At 32.1% G+C, this 20,003-nt stretch overlaps 1 protein-coding gene across 1 annotated transcript in view; it reads right to left on the reverse strand.

The window, feature by feature from the left end:
- The window catches only part of ADGRL3 (adhesion G protein-coupled receptor L3), a 777,343-nt gene that overhangs the window by 465,179 nt on the left and 292,161 nt on the right, over positions 1-20,003 (reverse strand). Inside the window, exon 3 of the mRNA XM_081813155.1 lies at positions 8,642-8,875. Coding sequence (XP_081669281.1) covers positions 8,642-8,696 — 55 coding nt within the window. The 5' untranslated portion in view covers positions 8,697-8,875. The remainder of the gene's footprint in view (positions 1-8,641; positions 8,876-20,003) is intronic.

Here is a 20,003-nt window from a genome sequence, read left to right on the forward strand (position 1 = left end):
TACTTTTGGCCATCAGGATTAAAGCTTAATGTTCTTTATAATGTTCTTAGGGAAGAGTAATTGGATACTACCAGAAGAATCCAATTAATTACCTTGATGTTTTGTATATAAGTAACTACTATACAATTCACATATCAGAGTGAAATCTCAGTAACTGTCAATTACTAGTTTTTGTCATAATAAAAACCTGATTTAATGACCTACTAGAAATTAAATATGTAAGTAAAAGGGGACGAGGCATGAGGCTAGATAAATGGCACAGGATTTCAAAGTGAATGTAAAGCAGATGAGATTTAAGTGGGTAAATCCAGGCAAAAACCTTCTCTTAGAATATGCAACTGAAAGAACTCTTAAATCTAAATATATTCTAACAATATTCTCTGGTCTTTTCTAATAAGAAATATTTCTATAAAGATCACTCAGAACTTCATTATAAAAAATTTTAATTATTAAGAAATGATTGAATATTTCTCCAGTAAGGTATACAAATGACCAAGGAGCACATGAAAAGAAGCTCAACATCATTATGCATTAAAAAATGCAAATCAAAACCACAATGAGATACTACCTCACCTTCACTAGGATGATAAAGTGAAAAAGGCAATAACAAGTGTGGGTGAGGATGTGGAGAAATGAGAAGCTTCACATTGCTGTTTGGAATGTGTAATTGTGGAATCACTCTGGGAAACAGTTTAGCAGTTCCTCAAAATGCTAAACATACAATTATGTGACTCAACAATTTCACTTCTATGTGTACACCCAAAAGAAGTAAAATCACATCCGTACAAAAACTTGCAGAATAGCCAAAAAGTAGGAATAATCCAAATTTCTATCAACTGATAGATACAATGTAGTAAGTTCAGACAAAGGAATATTATTTGGCAATAAAAAAGTACCAAGTACTATTACATGCCATAATGAGGATAAATTTTAAAAATTCTGTTAAGTTAAATAATCAAGCCATAAAAGATAAAAAATTGTATGATTCTATTGATACAAAAGGTCCAGAATAGGCAAATCCATAGGAATATAAAGTAGATTAGTGGTTTTCAGGGACTGGGGAAAGGGGAAACCAGGTGTGACCACCAGCAGGTATGGGGTTTCTTTTTGGAGGATTGATAATGTTCTAAAATTGATTATGTTGATAGTTGCCCAACTATGCATACACTCAAATCCCATAAACTATATACTTTAAATGAGTAACTTATTGGTATGTTAAATGTATCTCAATAAAGTCATAAAAAAATCCCTCCATTTATACATTTAAAAATATATATTAGTGCTTTAAATCCAGTTTTTTTTAAAGCTACATGGTATCTTTTATAAATATCTTCCTTTATCACAAGAGGACTACACCTTTCAGACCCCTTTATAGGTATAGCTATGAGGCTGAGTTTTAGTTAATGGAAATGGCAGCAGAAGTAATGTGAATTACTTCCAAACATATCCATTGAATCTCCACAACGCTCATTCTCCCCTCCTGCAGACTGGAGTGGCAATGACCCTCAAAATGACTTTGGAAGCTTCATGCCATTAGACTAGTTCTATGTATAACTGTGAGAGCAAAAGAATGACAACCATCACTATTTCCCACCATACACAAACACCCTGATCAGAAACACCTACCTGCCTTGGAATGCTTGGTGAACAAGGAAGCGTTCTCTGGAAGCCAATATTAATTTAGGAATATACTGTGACTGCAGCCTACTTTATACTCTTTGATACATTGTTCAAAAATGGACACTAGGGTAGATAACACAAAGAGGTCTTCCTCCAGAATTTTTATAGTATGTAATTTGAAACACACATACACACACACAGTTGATTTGATCCCTACTTAACTACTTCTAGTCCTAGACATTTTGATTTTCTGAGGTGTCATTATAATCACATTGCAACACAGACATATAAACTACAGTGCTATTTCATGGATCTCATTTTTATAGTTGATCAGTTTGCCTAATTTTGAGATTTTATCTTTAATTATTTTATTTGTATAATATATGTTTTATGATCAATTGGGCAAGTGCCTTCTTATTATTCCTTTCATTTATACTAGCTTTTTTCTTATTTAATATTCAATATATATATTTAAAATAATTCTGTTGAATTTCTACATAAAAAAGCTGATATGGGTACTCTGAATGCAGTTGCATAAAAATCCATAAAAAATAATTTGGAAATATTGTCGATGTTGCTATACTCAGTCTTTTCATCCAGGAACACAGTATATTGCATGTCTTCTTTTACAACTCCCAGTAAAGTTTTAGACTTTTTTTCTCATAAGTTCTATATATTTCCTCCTGTGATATCTACTAAATAACTCATACAATTCATTGCTGTTTTGACTCAAATCATTTTTGTATGTGTGAATCATATATCTGAGCTCAAAATGTTCTTATTAATTCTGAGAAAGATTATCTTTCTTGAATTTTCTGAATATATCATTATACACTTGCAAATAATATCTTAATATTTGTATATTTATTCTTATTTATGTTTTGTTCATTATTGTAGTAGCCAAACCTTGCAGAATTGTTTTAAACAACTGTATTAATAGCAAGTAAGGTTGCATTGATAATTTATTAACACTCATTTAAGATAGCTATTGACGAACCTAAAAAGAAGTCTTTTTTTTTTTTTTTTTTTACTTTCTATTTCTCAAGAGATTTTCTTCTAGAGGTACAAAGATAAAGTCAGAGTTTATATATAAGTGTGTTCCTTTATAGTGCTATTGGTAATAGCAATATATCAATGACCTTCTCTGTTGATCAGAGATATATGGTTATATATGGTAATATATGGTTAGATAAACAACGGTTTCTTCATATGATACAATACTATAATTTTTAAAAAAATAGAGTACACAAATATCTACATTTTAAGGTTAAGTCAAAATGAAAGACAAATTTTATTTCTAACATTATTCCATTTTTTAAAAAAATGGAATACACACACATGACTGCAAGAAAAATCTAATAAGCATTAATATTAATTATGTCATTGGGTCATGGGATTACTGGATTTTTGCTTTCTGATTTAAATTTGTATGAGGGGAGTTACTTTGAGAATAAAGTAGGTGATACTGGTAATGACAAAGGGATATATGAGATATATAGAGATGCTTGTACTTTACTAGTAAGCTATAACCTTGACTTCAGGACATCCAAATCACCACAAACTATGTGTAGATGAAATAAACACAGAAAGCTTATCAAATGTCATTGTGAGACCCTATTTTGTACAAAGACCTGTATCCATTATTTGTGTAAATACAGCCAGCATATTTTTCTGGCAAATCCCTAAGTAGTCTAGCTTATTTGATCAAATCCTTCATTTAAGACAGATTTTTTTGGATAGGAAGACAATTTTCTATATTTAAAGAAACTAATTCGGCTATGGTGACAATATAATGGAAATATAGAAATAAAGCAAAAATGTAATTATTGACAAAATGTAAGGTATTTGTTTTCAATTTATCAATTAAAAACTCAAAAAAAAGTAGAGAATGAAAGAACCCTATTTTTCAACAGGTCTTATTCTGAACTGCCAAAACAGATTATAATACAATATATTGTTTCTTATTTACATAACAAATCAATGAGACTATTGCAACTATTGCATTTCAATTTTTTGAGTGGTCATTAAAGAACCATTTACAATCAGAATGGAGGAAGTAAATGCATGAAAAATGTATTATGGCTGCTTATATGAAATTATACATGTGAGAACACTTATTCTTACACTGAAAATGAAAGTCAATAGCAATACAAAGAAGAGGAAAATAAATAATTAGATATTTATACGTTATGCAATCCAATTGTTTTTTAACTCACTCTACATCAAGCGTACATCTACCCTATTGCAGTCCTAGTCCATTCCAAGGTCAAGAAATATAAAAAATAAGATATGATCCTAAAATAGTCAGACATAAAATCTGAAAATAAGAAAATGCTATTTTGCTCTCAAAGTATATACATATTACTCTAAAGTATCAGTACAATAAAATTCATCTATAACACATTTTGTAAGTGCAAAGGCAAGAGAAAGTTCTTTTCCAACTGCTAACCTGCATACCGACTGTGTAGGGAAGGTTTCTGAACATGTTCTCACAAAGGAAAAGCTATCAGCCATGCATATTTGTGGTTTATATTGTGATATTAGAGATTATAGTTAACTTACAAAATATATATTTTGAAATTCAGTACCAAGTGGGTAATGCAGATGGTGTTGGATGTGTTTGCAGTAGCCTCATATATCATGACCATGACAAAGATTTTTTTTTGTAAACATATTTGACCATAAACATAGTGATACTACTGGGAGTATTACAAATTATCTAGCCTGCGATCATTATAAACATTCCAAGGATGATTAATTTCTATAAATAACAAAGTTAAGCAGAGCTTAGAAGTCAAGCTTTTTCATAATCAATAAAACATAACTTCATAAAGAGAATTATATAGTAAGATGTTATGTAGTGAAATGTATTTTTGTTTTCTCAAGTTTCACATTTTATTAGAAGTTAAAAAAACGTGTATTATTTAAATCACTGATACATTAAGTGGTATTATAACTGTAAAATTAGATTAATAATAAAATGCAAATTACACAAAAACATAGAGTACTAAATATATATGGATATAATCAACAGTTTTGTTCCTGCTAATGGTTATTTATTATAATTAATTACTTGAACATAATAAAAAGCAGGTTAGCCTATAAAGTCCACAAATATATAAATACACATGCAACTTTAAAAAATAGACTTGCAGAAAAAAAAGTATGCATATGATGCTTATAGAAGAATTTTTTAAGACCCCATTTTTTATGCAGAAGTATAAAATATATTGTTCCCCTTTACCCACAGTAAGTTCCAATTATTCTGTTTTCTATCTCTTCAACTGTGACTCAGTTCATAAGTACAATTTAATGAAGAGGAGATATAGTTAAGATATCTGAGCAATCCAACCACCTTCTCAACTCCCAACCCATTATGGCTTGGGTACCAGATCTCCTAGCCCATGTATCACACTGGACATTGGTATTTCTTTACTGCCAATCACAATGCGCCCAACTGCCCAGGTTATTATTGGATTATTATTCTCCGATTCCCTTCTTTTCCCTTGCTCCCAACCACATCAATAGAACAAAAAAATCCTTTATCTTCATGCAACACTACATTAGTTAACAGCAAAAAACTGGCCATCTGCTTTAGTGGTTTCTTTTTACTTCTGCCAGGTTTCATTGCATTACAGATAAGGGTTTATGGCTGTACAGGAAGGGGGCACAGTCATGGAAAACAGAAAAAGAGAAATACGGAGGTACACAGAGACATAAAATATGGACAGATAAACACAGAACCAGAGACATTTCCAAATTTAAAAATTGTGTATATATACATATACAGTGTGGATGTACTGATTAATTTTGTTTTCCTATATTAAACACTGGCCAGACTTTCTAGGACAATATGGAGATTATTCAACTAATGTAAACATTATTCAGAATTAATTCTTTAGCTTAGTTTTTTAATTTTACCCATGTGGAAATCATGAACAAGATGCATCCCTGACAATTATATACTACTACCACTGACAGTTATATACTATATTATTATATAGAGAGAATTATGCACTAAACCTTCATACATACTGGCTTGATAATAATTTTGAATAGAAACTAGTATCAAGAATTTACTGGAAAAACTTAAATGCTGAGGTTCAAGTAGAAAAAAATTCATTTCAATTTGCACAGTGAGAATCCAGGTAAGTAGGCATCTCCCCTATCTAAAGCTCGGAATGTTAGCTCCATCTCAAGGTAATTAGGGATAGGCAAATAAAATATAAGGAAGATCTACCAAATGCCAAACACTATGTTAGAAACTATACATATATATTATTTTATCTACCTCTTCAAATAACTCTGCGTGGAATAAATGTTCATTCTTGCAGATAAAAAGTAGGCTTACAAAATTTTAAGTTACTGTTAGCTCCTTGAGGGAAGAATTAAAATCTTTTGTTTATTAGCATACCTTAGGCAGCTAGCAGGGTTTTCTGGCTCACACTGGGTGATAATGGATATTTGTTAACCAGTTTACCAAGTAACAGGGTTGCATAACTAGTAGGTGGCAGAGCTGAAATTTCATCTCAAGAAAGCCTCATCTGTCTGTGTCCAGAACATGGGAGAAGCAGGGGATCTGCATTTCTGTTTCACCTTCTCCCAAATGGCCAGAAGACTTGAGATGGGATTCTCTGCAGGGAATAATGGCCTTGATAGTAATTGCTTATCTACGGGCAGAAAGACCAGAGTTCAAGAAGCCAGGTCCTTCATTTAAATCTCCTCTGGGTCTCTGTGTTACTTCAGTCAAGTTCTTTTACTGCTCAGTATCTCAATGTTTTCATTGTAAAAAATGATAATGATAGTAATAGTAAATAATATTAAACCCAGGAGAATGTTGTAAGGATTAATTATACCAATACATCTATAGTTTATGGCCATAAAAGTCAGTGGTCATCATTGTTATTTACTCTGGAGAAAAGAGCAATTCAGGGCTGTCCCAGATAAGTTAATTCTCTATGGTCAGGAGTGCAAATGAAGCTGAACATCTCAACAACAGTAGGCAAGGAGATGCTACCAGGGGATGTTTTGGAAACAAGAGTATGTCCCTCTGTAACTATGACGTCATTTTAACTCAGATGTCTATAAAATTTCAAGTTATGTGGAATTCCTTTAAGACAGGATGGTTAGGGACTCTAAAAAAAAGTCCATCCTAAAAGATCAGCACTGATCAGAGGTACATACATTCCTTTAGTTATGAACAAGCTGGGTCCCAAAAGGTTATTCATATGAAGCCATCTATTTACAAATCCAGAGTGGTATCACAAAGGCAGTAGAGAAGGCCTTATATTTTCTCTGGTGTGAAGTTTTAAAGGTAACAAGGTAACAAGGATAAAGTTTATAAATAGAAAGCTTCTATATTGTGGAGCATAATATGGTTCAAAGTCAAGATAAGATAAAGTAGCTCACATACAACAGAAAAGATTACTTTCGCCCAAAATATTTTATATACCAGGTCAATTTTCTATTTGCTCTATGAGGAGTTTTTAAATACTTCTCAGAATTCCTTGGAGAGAGGTGTGTGTGTGTGTGTGTGTGTGTGTGTGTATAGAGGGGGGCGGTCCTGATTATCAACAGCAATGAAACCGCTCTCATGGTTAGCTAATTTCTGGTTGTTATAATTTATTAGAACAGAAATAAACTAGAGAGGCAGACAGTATGATGAAGGAAATTAGCTTGTTCAAACACTGAATATATTTGTCATGCACTGTGCTAGATTCTCTACGTATGCTATTTATTTAATCCTCAAAATAAACTTAGGAGTGAGGCATCTTTATATCATCAAAACCTAATTAGAATAATCTTTAGGTATACAGATAATTAGAAAAACACTTGTTTAAAGGGACATAATTCTTTTATTGTCTCATACCACAAAATGTTATATGTGCCCAAGTATGTGAAAGTAAGTGCTCCATCAGTATATGAATTAAGAAAACATTTTGATTTGTTTTTACAAATTTACATCATTTAAAATTAGATGGTTGACTCATTTTACTTTCATTTCCTTAAAAAAGCACTACCTTATATTGTAGTGATTACTTAAAAAATGTGTTAAATCAGGGAAACTTTAGAAGAAAACATCAAAAGACACATAAGGTATTTTATCCAGTTTTTATAATGACAGCAGAATATAATTCATGTTGAAGCAAGAATATAGGCCAAATTCAGAACTGTATCGCTGATAAACTACAATAGATTTTTTGTAGTCAATTAAAAACCAAAAGTGAGCTAAAGAGACTAAAAACTGATTCCAGGTGCTTGCTACACCCTACTATTCTGAGACCTCCGAAGGAGTGGCAAATATAGCTGTGTCCCTTTCTTTGCTATAATTACCATTAATGTATGAGATAGTGACTGTATTACACCATTTTCATCTTAGTGCAAAACCAATGATGATTAGTAGAAAACTTTAAATTGTCAATAAGGAATATAAATGTAGACTTTGCCAGTTTTTAGAAAGATTCAATGAATATTATACTAAGTTGTACAGAATTTATCTTATTTATAAATAATTATCTTTTATAAAATTTGCAAAGATATAGCATTTCTTAACTATCATATTTGTGTTATAAATACCAAAATGTCTAAATGAACAAAGTATAGTTTTTTATGAGTTGATTAGCATGGTTCAGTAAAATTACCTTTTAGCCTATGTTCATATCATTTTGGCTTTTTTTTTGCATTAAAAGTATATGTATGAAAAAATAATTCTCATTTAAATGAGAGGTTTAGTTTGCATTCTGCGTATTAAAGATTGAACAGAGTAGCCAACACTGAGAGTTCTTAAAAATAACAAAGAATTGGTTATACATACATTTCAAAAGCTACTTTCAGAAATCAAATTCAAAGTTGTATTTATTGCAGTTGATGGTACATATTATGGTCTTTTTACTTTAACTTACTTCTATTAATATATTGTAGGCAAAAGCTGCTAGATCACTGAGCAAAGATTTAGAAGAAAGGACCTAGTGCAAATAGAGACAAATTAAGCTTCACACAAAAATCTAATTAAAGGTCTTACCTTGAATGATTGGTGCTGCAAGCATCATGAAGACTAGTAGCTGTGATGGCCACATGGCTGTGTACTGGGGTGTAAGAGTGCCTCAAGAGCGAGCGTTCACGACGTGAAATGAAATAAGTGTCTTTCTGATTCCTCTTCTGTATTCCAAGACCGATGATTTAAAAAAAAAAACAACAAAATCCCTCAAAAAAAAATTTCTCAATCACAGAAACACCAATATCCCAAATTTGAATCCTGCAAACAAGGAAAAAAGAATGGGTTATCAAATGCAAGTTTCCTCTTCTTAATTCCTTGAAGGTTTATCTGCTCACTAGAATATCTATATAACCTCCCTCCCTTCTTCATAGTAATTTACACAGGCATCATATAGAAAATGGGTAAGTAACCTAGAGGATGCTATTTATGCACGATTAACACAGTGTTTATTTCCCAGGCTTCAAACGGACTGAAATAAATAATTTAGTCTCACGGGAAAAATTAATGTAAATATACTACAACAATTTGGATAATAATAAATTAGTAATTGATTTATATACTTTGTTAATCTATATAAATAGAATTGGGACTTAATTTGTATACACTTTTCACAAATACAATTTATACTAACATTAGAACAGTAAAAAGAAAAAATTCATTCATTACCATTACTGTAAGTTTAAAACAAACAAACAAAAAACGTTAAATGTATGGGTCTGGCCCCGATATTCAATTCAGAATGTATTACTTTTCAAAGCATCCTTGTAAGTTAATCTGTGAAGATCCTAGATTTATGTTAATTAATTATGCTCAAACATAGCTAATTCATTCAAAAGAGTTTATTGAGTGCCCAGTGAAATACAAAGCACTGGGTTAGGAACACAGGATAGAATATTGAATAAAACATGCAAACTATTCTCCAGGATCTTACAATTTAAGATGAGAAATGTTGCTTAAAAGTTTTAAATATCTATTTAAGACATTAAAAACTTTTAGCATTAAGAGTTATTTTACTGAACCAAACTGATATAGCTGCCTTCTCTTAAAGACTGCACAGATTTATCTTAAGAAGTAAAAATATTGAAGAGCATGACCCAAATTTTGAGGATGTCTTTCATAGTCAGCACCTTTAAAATGGATCAATCAGTACAAACTAGGTCGTTCTCCTTCTCTCTTTTTCCCTCTCCCTCTCTCTCTGTCTCTGTCTCTTTCTCTCTTCTGGTGATTGATACGTATTTAAAAACAATTTAATATTTTGAGTATAAATTTAAAAAAAATTTCTGGGAAGGGTTATACAAAACAGCGATAGTTTAGTAAAGACTCCATATAGTTATAAGGCAAAATTACGGATTTATGTGAATTTCTGGCAATATTATTTATAGCATGGTAATTAAGAGCACAGATTCTGGAGCAAGACCACCCAATATCAATTACTAGATCTACCAGTACTTACTTACTCACTTAAGCCCTCAGTGCCTCAGTTCCCTATGTTAATGGAGTGAGTAATATTACTTGATATGTCTATATGACGTTAAATGAGCCAAAATTTGGAATCTTGAATTCTACAAAACACATAAAAATTTGTACTGCCCTGAACAGTGTCTAGCACATAAGTGTTATTATGCCTTAAAAATTATTAAACATTGCATTAGTTTTTTTATTTTATCCTACTGAGCCTTTTAACATGTATAAGAAGCAAGATCATTCAATAGTTTAGCTCAAAAATATTTATTAAGTCACTATTGTATAGACAGATTCTGAAAACACTAAATCTGAACACAATAGATTAAAAGAGTTTTAATCTCACAGACACACTGTAAGAAAATGAGGCGTACAATAGACAATCTCATAATATTTTACTTTTACAAATAGGAAAAGTAGTGATAAAAAAAAGTTGTTGAGATAAAAGAGAAACTATGTGTCAAGGAATCATGTAAAATATTTTCATTTTTTTCTTATTCACACTCTGACTTACAAGAAATTTTTCAGAACTTCTTCTTAATTGCCTTAAATGTGTAACTCTTTCCAAAAATAACTTTAAAAAACTGCTAATTTAAAATTGCACTAACATACATGTAATAATTAATGGACATTTAAAGAAGGACACTAAAAATGATTGATACATCAACTAGTAAACAATGCCTCCCTACTCTCAACATTCAGTTACTGTGTCTTTTCTTTCCTCTATGTCCATTGAGTATGAGTGTCAAAAATTGGCATTAGATGTGTGTATGCACACAGACACACACAAACACGTACATAAATATACATAAATATATACAGAACTACTTTGCCACTGGAAATAATTGTGGGCAGCTACTAGGTGAATTACTTATTCATTACTTAAAAATATATACTACATATTAACCATGTAGATATTGAGAATGAAGATGAAGTAGAACAATCTTTTCACAACTCACACTGGAGTGGGAAAAACAGAACATAGGAAATGAAGTCACAAGATAAAGAAGAGAAGAATAAACATGATTTTAGTACCTATCATATGCCAAGCAATGTTCTGTATATTATACAGTTGATTTAATTCTCCATAAAAATCTATAAAGCATAAAATATCATTTCATGTTTACTGAGGAGGAAAATCAGAAATGTTATGCAGCAAGAATTTCAAACGAAATGTCTAATTCTAAACCAATGTTCTTTGCTCTTTCTATAGTAGAAATAAACAAGAAAATATAAGAGGATAATTAGGGATATTAATTGTACAAAGGAAGGGGACAATGTAGCAAGTTTCCAAAAAAATACTTAGGCATTTCTTAAAAATGTTACTAGATTTTGAGGAATGGAGGACCTGGAACAGCATGGATATATTAGGTAGGAGCAGAGGGACAAAGAGAAAAGAAAAGACATGTTTAAAAAGGAAACCAGCCTCATTATAACATTATATCCTTCGGAGGAACAGGGAAAATTATTTCCATAGTGAAATATGAGTATTGCTACTGTGAAGTGTGGTTTTAGTGAAATCCAGAATAGTTTATTTCATATGATATGTATTTCCACATTGATGAAACAGTGGGAGAAAATTACTTTATAGAAAGGGTTAAAAAAAAAAGGAGAAGAAAATGTATATTATTTATAGTAATTATTTAAGATATCACAGCAGGACATAAAACCATGTCTATGAGGATATTTCACATTGGATTTGGGCATGGGAATTTGTTTTCATGATTTTTGTGTAAACAGAGGTGGGGAAAGGAATTGAGAAGAATAGAAGCTATTATTTGAAGAGGGTAACATGTTTTTATATTCCAGCATCACCGCCTGCCTGCCATTCACCCACAGCCCCAAAATAATGTGCTAATTTGGGGGCACATTTAATAAAATTGCAATAATTAAACTATATACAAATTTTAATAGATAATTTCAAAGACAAGACTGTTCATAACATATAGACAGATAAACCAATAATTTTGCATACTAACATTAAAAAAAAAACAAAACTTTGTGGGATGATTTTTTTCTAATTTATATGTTATTAACTACCAAAACAATCAGTTTCACATAAAAGGGATTTCCATTCAAGACATTTCTGAAACAAAGCTCCTCAAAAACACATAGAGAAGAAAAAACAAGAAAAGGCATTAGAGACTCATTAAGTCACACATAACAAGAAAATTACTCATAAAAAAAAAGATTTACTAATGATATAAAGCATTTAACAAGCTAACTTCAAAATACATTTCCATCTCCAATAAAATTTCTTTCGCTTTCTCTATGTACCACGCACTGTGCTAACACTATGGGATCAAGTGGGAGAGTGTGGCCACAAGTCTAAAATGTGATAGCCCTTTTAAAACCACTTGCAGTAAAATATAAATGCTAAAAGGTATATTCACCAATAATTATAGTGCTGTGCAAAATGTGGTATGTGTTACATGAGATGTTCTAGAAACATAAAGTGAAAAGCTGTCAGATTTTCTTTTGTAAATGCAAGGGATTTAAAATTACACTTGACACAAGGGAAGGGAGTGGGGGTGGTAATAGGCAAAATAGGCAAAAGGGAGTGGGAGATACAGGCCTCCAGTGATGAAATGAATAAGTCACAGGGATGAAAGGTACATCACAAGGAATATAGTCAATGGTATTGTAATAGCATTGTATGGTGACAGATGGTGGCTACACTTGTGGGGAGCATAGCCTAATGTATAGACTTATCCAAGCACAGGTCTAGGTATGCAAACTCTCCTCGAGAATTCTATAGCTGAGCAATACATACTAAAATAATGTGAGATTTTATAAAGGAGAATTTTCAGTGTTTCTCTTGTTTCAAATATATTACTTATGACACTACTTTCCAATAATAAATCAACACACTAAAGTTTCAAAAATTATTCTTGAAAGATGGCATTTCTAATTTTCATCAAAGATTACTACAATATGGTGAACAAGTTTGCCTGTTAATTTTGCCTGTTACCACATCCAAAACTTGGAAGGAATATATTCTAATGTAGTCCTTGATTAGGTACTTGGTGTTTATATGTCCTCAAACAAAACTACCAAACTTCATCACTCTTCAAATATTCAAAATTAAAAAATGAGGTTGATTAAAGTGTCCTATTTTACATCATTAATATTTAAGATTATAGTTATAAAAGTATGTGATTTGACTGAAGTTTTACTAAAAATTAAAAAAAAATTAAAACATGGAAAGATATTTTACAAATATTTATGTAACTAAAGCCTTTTCTCATAAACTACACAGAAAATCCCTTATTTGTTAGATTTAGACTAACCTGCACTCACATGTAACACATTTATACTCTGAAAATACTTGAATTTCATTATTGCTGAGACAAAAGTTCTTTTAAATTTAGGGGTGCCTGGGTGGCTCAGTCGGTTAAGCATCTGCATTTGGCTCCTGGGTCCTGGTATGGAGCCCCATATCAAGCTCTATATCCGGCTCTCTGCTCATTGGGGAGCCTGCTTCTCCCTCTCCCTCAGCCTGCTCTTCCCTCTGCTTGTGCGTGCATGCTCTCTCTCTTTCTCTCAAATAAATAAATAAAATCTTTTAAAAAATAAACTTAAAACATTGATTTTACTTTGGGGAAACTCATCTTAAATTTTAATGTCATAATTTGTTTTTCCAGTTTAAGTTTTTGATATACCATTTTTAAATCATATTTGAAAGCTTTCATTTTTATGGTACATTTGCTTCCTTTCTACATTCCAAATAGATATTAGTATTATAATCTGAATGCTATTCATCTTGGAATTACTACTGTCATTTGAGCTACTTTTTTTTTTAAAGATTTTATTTATTTATTTGACAGAGAGAGACACAGCGAGAGAGGGAACACAAGCAGGGGGAGTGGGAGAGGGAAGAATCATGCTTCCCACTGAGCAGGGAGCCCGATGTGGGACTCAATCCCAGGACTCTGGGATCATGACCTGAGCCGGAGGCAGGTGCTTAACGACTGAGCCACCCAGGTGCCCCTGAGCTACTCTTAATCACATTTCTGTAAGATAAAATTGACTCTCAATTTTTTCCAAGAAAAACTGCATTTTATTATTATACCTTTCCCCTCATAATAATCTAGACAAGATACTATATCCTTTTTATAATAGTTGTACATTTTCCCAAGTAATACATGTTCACTTGTCACAAATTTTGTTAACTACAAACTTTACTCCATATGAACTTTATAAATTTCAATTAATCCATATTTTATTTTGCCTATTTGTTTCTTTCTGTCAAAAAGGACTCTCTGAGTGGTTAATTTTTTTATATGTTTGGCACATGCCAGATGTATAAAATGCCATGGGGCTATATTAATAATTAATTGTTTAAGTCCTACAACCCCATTGCTAATTATAATATAGGAGTTTCTCATTTAACATGAGTTTTTCCCTTCATTCCATATAGGGAAATCATAGCTCTTAACCCAAGGGAAAAAAACAAAACACAATAGAACAAAACAACCTTACTTTAGACGTATTTATAAATACTACTTGGGTATTATCGGTATTCTTCCACGGTTAGTACGTGGATTTGGAAATTTGAATGATTTGAATTATATTCACTAACAAATGAAATATTTATCACAATCCTTCTCCATAAATTATCTGTTATATAAAACTGACATATGGAAAATTATGAAAATATAAAGGAGATTAAACTAGCTATTTTATTTTATCATCTGTCACTACCTTAACAAGTAACTGTTACAGAGCATCTTAGAAAATCTGATTTATGGGATGCCTGGGTGGCTCAGTCGGCTAAGCGTCTGCCTTCGGCTCAGGTCATGATCCCAGGGTCCCGGGATCGAGTCCCACATTGGGTTCCTTGCTCAGCGGGGAGCCTGCTTCTCCCTCTGCCTGCCACTCCCCTTGCTTGTGCTCTTTCTCTCTCTGACAAATAAATAAATAAAATCTTTAGATAATCTGATTTATGTGGACACAGCTCCCTACATTTATAAATAAGAGCCATCCATTGTAACCAAAAAGAGCCAAGCATTTTTGAGAAATATTAACTTAATAAGGCTGGAAAATATATTTCACCTCTAGTATTTAGTCATGCATAGATGCTTAGATGAGGGGCTTTAACGCTCATTATTCAAATTTGAGATTGCAAGATTTCTATGATTTACTAGTATTGCATAATCATAAGCAGATACACAGCAATGTCTCACAGTCCATGTCCTATGAAATGACAGATGACCTTTTCTTCCCAAAGTGCCTTTCCAAAAGCAGTTCTACATGTAAGACTCCTGATGTGAATGGAAACTCTATGAAATAGTTAACTCTTAAAGAAAAGAAGCAGGGCAGCAAAACAAGACATCAGACTATAAGACAGCTTCCCCCATCACTATCCTATAATACACTGAAATATTTGGTGTGATTATCACTGGGTAGAAGCAAAAAGAATTTTATAGGAGTTTAGACAGAGTAAAATACATATTTTTTTTTTTTTAAATGTCAGGTACAATCGACAGTTTCTGAAACTTCTAAGTATTGTGTTTCTTTTAAAGTTTTCTTGGTGTTTGCTAAAAGAATTGTCTATTATCTTTTGACCAAGAGGGTGCATGTGAGTATACTATTAACTTTGGTCCTATTGATATTAGTTTTTTTAAAAAATTAAACACTTTGTCTTAACATTATGACTGAAAACAAAACAATTGCAATAAGGTAAAGGATCTTTCCTGTCTTTATTTATGGAGTCAAAAGCCATTATACTACTATTAACTACTTAAAAAGTATTTAACTAGGAAGTGGTTCAGGGGGATTGGTTAAATAGGATACAGGATCAAGGAATGCACTGGTTGTGATGAGCACTGGAAGACATATGGAAGTGTTAAATTAACTACATTGTACATCTGAAACTAATATAACGCTGTAAACTAACTGGAATTAAAATAAAAACTTAAAAAATTTGAGGCACTTGGGTGGCTCAGTCGGTTAAGCGTCTTACTCTTAATTTAGGCTCAGGTCATGATCTCAGGGTCCTAGGATCCAGCCCTGCGTTGGGCTCCCCACTTAGCAGATAATCTGCTTGTCTCCCTCTCTCTCTACCCACCTCCTGCTATCTCTCTCTCTCTCCCCCACTCAAATGAATTTCAAAAAAAATTTCTTAATTCAAAAAACAAAAAAATAAATTAAAAAGTTTACATAGATTAAAAAAAACCCACAAACACTTAAAAAGAAAACAGTGATAGCTATTCAGATGAATCACATATTTTATTGATATTTCATTGGTCCTACTATTTTTCATAGAGGACCCTGTATTCTTAGCCATCCTAGGGCACTTGCAGACTCTTGAATGTGCTGTCTTTTCTCATCTTTAAGCCTCCATCCTCTTTCTTATAACTTCACTCATTCTTCAAAATGCAAGTAAATAACATTTCCTAGAAAACTTCCCTGTCTCTTCCTTTATAGTCTTACTGTCTAGCATTGGGCCAAGTACTAGATATTCAATAAGTTTTGAAAGAATGGATAAATGATATAGGGATCAATACTAGTGTTGAGAAAATTCTCTTCCTTTCCATCAGAGAAAGTCATCGGGAGGAGACATAGTTCCAGGGATGAGGAAAAAAAAAGGGAGACATGAAGAATATAAAATGTCTTATACAAGGGCGCCTGGGTGGCTCAGTTGGTTAAGCGACTGCCTTCGGCTCAGGTCATGATCCTGGAGTCCCGGGATTGAGCCCCGCATCGGGCTCCCGGCTCGGCGGGAAGCCTGCTTCTCCCTCTCCCACTCCCCCTGCTTGTGTTCCCTCTCTCGCTGTGTCTCTCTGTCAAATAAATAAATAAAATCTTTAAAAATAAATAAATAAATAAATAAATAAATAAATAAATAAATAAATAAATAAATAAAATTCTTATACATGAATTATTTTTAGAATTACATAAAAATTGAGTTTCTGATTAAAAAACTGGAATAAGGTGAATATTCAACTACATACCTACAATTGTGTGTGAGTGACTAAATTATTCACATCAATTTTTTTTAAAAGTATTTAACTATAAAGTACCAATAAGGAGCTGAATAATTTAGTAATAATACTTTCTTAAATAATGCTAGATCCCTTTGGAGACTCAAAGGACAGATAAACAATCACCTTGTTTAATATTTTCAAAAAATATGAATTCAATCTACCTATACATGTATTTCCTTGGCAATGTGTACCAAGCGATCTTCAGTGAATACAAACAATATAAACTATTTTTGGTCATAGGAGAGAAGTCTTATATATATACATATATATAACATCTCTATGGCATGATTCTTGCATTGTAGAAAGGAGAGGAAGAAAAGGAAGAACAGGAAGAGGACAATGCAGAGGCAGGATAGAAGGGGAGAAGAGATAACACAGGAATACAAATAATAAAATATAAATCCAAATATCATAAAGAAGAGAGTTTAAAAAAATAGAGGATATAATCAAGCTTGGAAGATCTGGAAGACCTAAAAGAAGAGAATGGTAATTGTGTTAGAATGTGTAAAAATGCGTAAGATTTCACTAAACAGTGACTGAAGGATGAACGTTCTGGGTTGAGAGGTGGTATGAAAAAAGGTAAATATGATTTTGTAATATGTAAAGGTAAAAATTATATAAGTACATAAATCTCACTGCAAGTACTGTCTTTCAAGAATGAGTAAATATTTATAGTGAATATGTTCCAAACATTTTTATAATCCTATATTGCTCCTAAACACTTTCCATTCTGTTCTGAATTTAATTTGTGTAAATGATCTTTGGTTTGAAATAAAGAGCCTGAGTTAACAGAGGTATTAACTGAAATAGAGATATTACATGAATCATTAAATTAATGAACTAACTAGTATTTAGATAGTACCTAACATGATACCACACAAAGATAATGCAGTCTTCGCATTTTCATAATATGATTCTTTTGTCAGGGTTTCAAACTGCTTAGTGGCTATTATGCTATTTGAGATCAAATACTGATTCCAGAGAATCACAACACTTTTAGATACAATGGTACTCTTACCAATTTGACAATGCATTACTACCAAATAACAAACTATAACTGTACTATTTATCTTTATAGATGTAAACATTGAAGTCAAATACAACCTGGAAGAAACTTCGTACACACTATGTATGTATGTGTCTTGACTTAGAACTGGATGTGGCCATAATTTTCTTAATCCTTTATTTCTGCATAAAAAAAAAAATCTAAGCTCCTATCTTCAAGTATTAAATATTGCATAAGTCAGAGCCATCAGAAGCAGCAAGAATAGAAGGTACAACATGAACTTTGAAGTGAGAAAAAGTGTTAAGTCTTCTCTCTTCAAACTATGAGCTTATGGCCACAGGCAGATTACTTCAATTTTCTATACCTAATGTTCACATGTGAAATTAATCCATATTCCACCAGGTGGTTATAAGGCTTAAATAAAGGTTTAAGGCTTAAATATATATATATATATATATATATATATAGTACCTATAAAGATTCCTGGCAAGAGTAGACATTCAATAAGTGAAAAAAAAAATCTTTCTTTTCATTTAATGAAAGGTTTTATATTCAGAAGTAGGGTTATAAATGGTAAATGAGATTACATTTGGAGGTGAGTAGTACAGAAATTTGAAACAAGTTTGTGTGTGGTTAAGCAGGAAAGTGGATAGAATCAGAAGGTACATTGGAAACACTGTGCTTTTAGATTAAATTGGCAGGGGTATATAGAAAAAAGTGGAGAGGAAAGAAAAAATACCTTAGGCTAATGGTGTCAATGACAGTATTTGCCAGAATTAGTATGGTGGGAGTTCACAGTGACCTACAAGTCCAGAATTGTGATTTAAAATACAGATTATTTGAAGAAAGTCAAGACAACAATTTTTCAAGTTGTAGAAATATCACAGCTACATGTTTTCTGGAGTAGGAAGGAAAAATAAATCAGGATGGGAAATAGAAGGAAAAAACAGAGAAAGGGCAGAGAAGATAAAAGAAAAAAGTTAATCAAATTGGAAGTAGGACATGTAGTTTAGGAATAAAACTGCATTTTCCTACAAATTTCAATCAAGCCATTCTTCCCTCATTTCTTCCCTATCTCCTCCACATGTTTCAGAGAGGTCAGAGCACAGAAAGACCTATTTGTATTCAATGAATTTTTTAAAGGTTACTTGCAACACTTTTTAAGCAAGGATATGCTAAATCTCAAAACTCAAAAACTAGCAAATGATTTTTCTCATTGCTTAAGTAAAACACCTATCTCCTTATAATTATATTTCAAATATAGTTTGATGCTATGTTAGAAAACAAGTAATCTAGGAAGGTAATTTTAATAAGAAAGTTCTCTAGAGTAAAAGTCCCATGTAATTGTCTTTCAGATAATGTTATAATCTAATAAGTGTCTATTAATGTTTAGGAACAAATTTGGATTTAATGAACATGGCTATTTTTGGCTTTAGGGCAGCATATCATTTAACCATGAAACAGATTGATGTTTTACACAGAATCATTTTCTTGAGACGTGTCCTTGAGTTAACCTCTTCCCTGAGATCCTACAAAGCATTTGATTGAAGTCTGTTTCCAACAGGCCTTGAATAAGAGAATATTTGTTTCCATTGATATGTGCAACTGGAAATAAAATAAGTTTGAAATTAAGGTAAGTAAAAATAATTACATTAAAGCAACTAGTTTGGAAAACAATTCAATTGCTTTCAATGCCATCAAATTAAAAAGTGGATCTCATACATTATCCATGTATCTGATTTGTAAAATGGATCTTTTACTTCACTCTTCAAAAATGAAAATACAACCTCAATGAGATACCACCTCACACCAGTCAGAATGGCTAAAATTAACAAGTCAGGAAACGACAGATGTTGGCGGGGATGCGGAGAAAGGGGAACCCTCCTACACTGTTGGTGGGAATGCAAGCTGGTGCAGCCACTCTGGAGAA

Source organism: Leptonychotes weddellii, chromosome 2, assembly GCF_054177405.1.
Source record: "Leptonychotes weddellii isolate Sample4059 chromosome 2, ASM5417740v2, whole genome shotgun sequence".
Lineage (NCBI taxonomy): Eukaryota > Metazoa > Chordata > Mammalia > Carnivora > Phocidae > Leptonychotes > Leptonychotes weddellii.